At 24.5% G+C, this 2,458-nt stretch overlaps 1 protein-coding gene across 1 annotated transcript; it reads left to right on the forward strand.

The window, feature by feature from the left end:
• The first annotated feature begins 708 nt into the window (after positions 1-708).
• On the forward strand, positions 709-1,722 carry Chro.40448 (hypothetical protein). The annotated part of the gene is made up of 1 exon (XM_660092.1): positions 709-1,722. One exon carries the CDS (start codon positions 709-711, stop codon positions 1,720-1,722), a length of 1,014 nt encoding a protein of 337 aa, XP_665184.1.
• Positions 1,723-2,458: the final 736 nt, after the last annotated feature.

Here is a 2,458-nt window from a genome sequence, read left to right on the forward strand (position 1 = left end):
GAGTTGGGTACACAGAACCCCCCCTCGAGGTCGAAAGAAGAATTTAAGTGATCCCGAGCTCATTAACCGACTATACTTGAGAATATACAAATTATTTTTTTTGATTACTGCATTGATATATATTTTTTTTTCAGACATAACTTGAAGATAATCTCAAATAATTATTTCAAGTTCAATTTTTTTAAAAATATTAATCAAAATTGGATAAAATAAACATACAATGATATAACTGAGTGACAGTTTTTTTTCTTAAGGTACAAGTTTATTTATATTCAATAAAGTAAGAAGAAAATAATCTCAAGGTTTATTTGGAAATATATATACAAATTCATTACAAACAAATACATATATTTTGTTTTTGATATAGAAAAAATCAAATATTATTGAGCAATCCTACATTAGGATAATATTGCAAGGACAAGAGAAAAAGAAACTAAGAAGAAATCATCAAACTTTTATTAATATATTCACATCTACTCAGATATTAAATTGTTGAATGGAACTTACTGAAACATTTAACTTATATAAATACAATATTTGAGGAATAAATTGAAAGAGTAAGAAAAGGAGAAAATAATAAATAATAATTCACCGTTTAAAGTTTTCAAGTGGTACATAATTGTATTGACTTTATAAATATTTTATATTTAACAAAACAACACAACACTAAACTTTAATCGATTTTCAATTCCTCATACTGTTTTAAAGATGATTGATCCAGCATCTGCTTTTTGTGTTGGTGTATATTTTTTAGGGGTTGGTGTGGTTGGATCTGTTTTATATATTCCTATTAGTTTAATGAGAGCTATTGAATATTATCATTTGGATGGAGATGGAAGAAAGAATAAAAGAAACACCTTATTGGATGGTGATTCATTTCTTCAAAATTTTGGAAATATTCTAAATAATAATAATGGTGCTATTACTATTAATGGAAACAATAGTAGAAATAGTAATAGTCAATCAATATGTGATGATAACTCAAGTCTATTCTTTGAGAGACCTGAACTTTTATTAATACATAAAAAGAAAGTGCTAAGAGATATGTTAAATGGCAATAATTATCTCAATAATTTGGTTGATTTTGATGATAAGAGTGATTACAGCTTTGGTGCATATGAGAGATTTACAACTTATCAGAATTCTACTTTAAATAATAACAATACTTGTAATATTGGTAGAAGTAAAAGTGATCTTGGGAATTCACGTAAATATATTTCAAAATATTGTAATTCTATTATACATGGCCATGAATCTGTTAGAGATATTTTATCAACAACAACTCCTTCAGATAAGGATGAAAATGATAATCAATTAGAAATTGTTATTGATGATGAAAGCGCGATTTTTTCTCTTGAATATTTTAAACAAATTGGATCTAAGAAGGATTATGAAAACCATACTACTAATTATAATAGTATGTATGTGTGTTCCTCAACTAATTCTACTTCTTCAATCATTTCTTATGAAGTAGGAAATAGTAATCACAACATTAATTTTCCTGATAGAAGAGGAGAATTTATCAATGATTGTAAAATAGTACAAGTATCTCAAGAACATTATTCTTATGTAAATACTGGATTAAAAAATGATGATCGTGGTCATTATTTGAAGCAAAAAAGATCCTTATCAGTATCTTTAAATGATGCTTATTTTAATAAAATCAAAGAATCTGCTATTATTGAGGAGATTTCTGCTGTACATGATATTTTAGCCTTATAAGAATCATTTATGATTAATATGAGATGGATCGTTTAGAGATATTGTTTAATTTGCAAAAAGAAAAAAAAAAGATTATTTTGAATGGTATTGATTCAATAAATATATTAATACTGTTATTATTATTATTTAATATATTGGATCATATGTTTAAACAGCCATAAAATAATGATCTCTGCTTGGTATTGTTATACTGTGGTTTAACTGGATTTATATTATGATTTATGGATTCTTTTTTTTTTTATCTAACACAGTTTTATTTATTATTATCCATAATATTGGTCATATGTTTATTACTATAAAGTATAAAAAAAAAGATGTTAACTTATTATTGGGATATTTTTAAATAGAAAAAAATTCATTAATGTAATGGAGAATGATTTTAAAAAAAAAAAAAAAATGGAGAGTTTCTAGTATTTACATTGGTGGTAAAATATATACGCACTCTTTAAACTTTGCTCCTATACATTATATTCACATCTCTCTAATTTGAAATTACCAATAATATTTGGAATATTAATAACTACTCAGTAGCTTAAAATATTTTAAATTTTAGCTTCTTTTCTTTTTCAGATTAATTACTGAATCTGTAACANAACAAGAAGATATAAGAATGGAAGGAAATCACAATATTTATGAGCTTTATTTGTGGAGAAATGCAATTATGNNNATTTTAGCTATTTATTNATNATTTAATTAGNCTAACTAATTTAAGCTAAAATACACCATTTCTTATATT

The sequence above is a fragment of the Cryptosporidium hominis genome, assembly GCF_000006425.1.
Source record: "Cryptosporidium hominis TU502 chromosome 4 CHRO014167, whole genome shotgun sequence".
Lineage (NCBI taxonomy): Eukaryota > Apicomplexa > Conoidasida > Eucoccidiorida > Cryptosporidiidae > Cryptosporidium > Cryptosporidium hominis.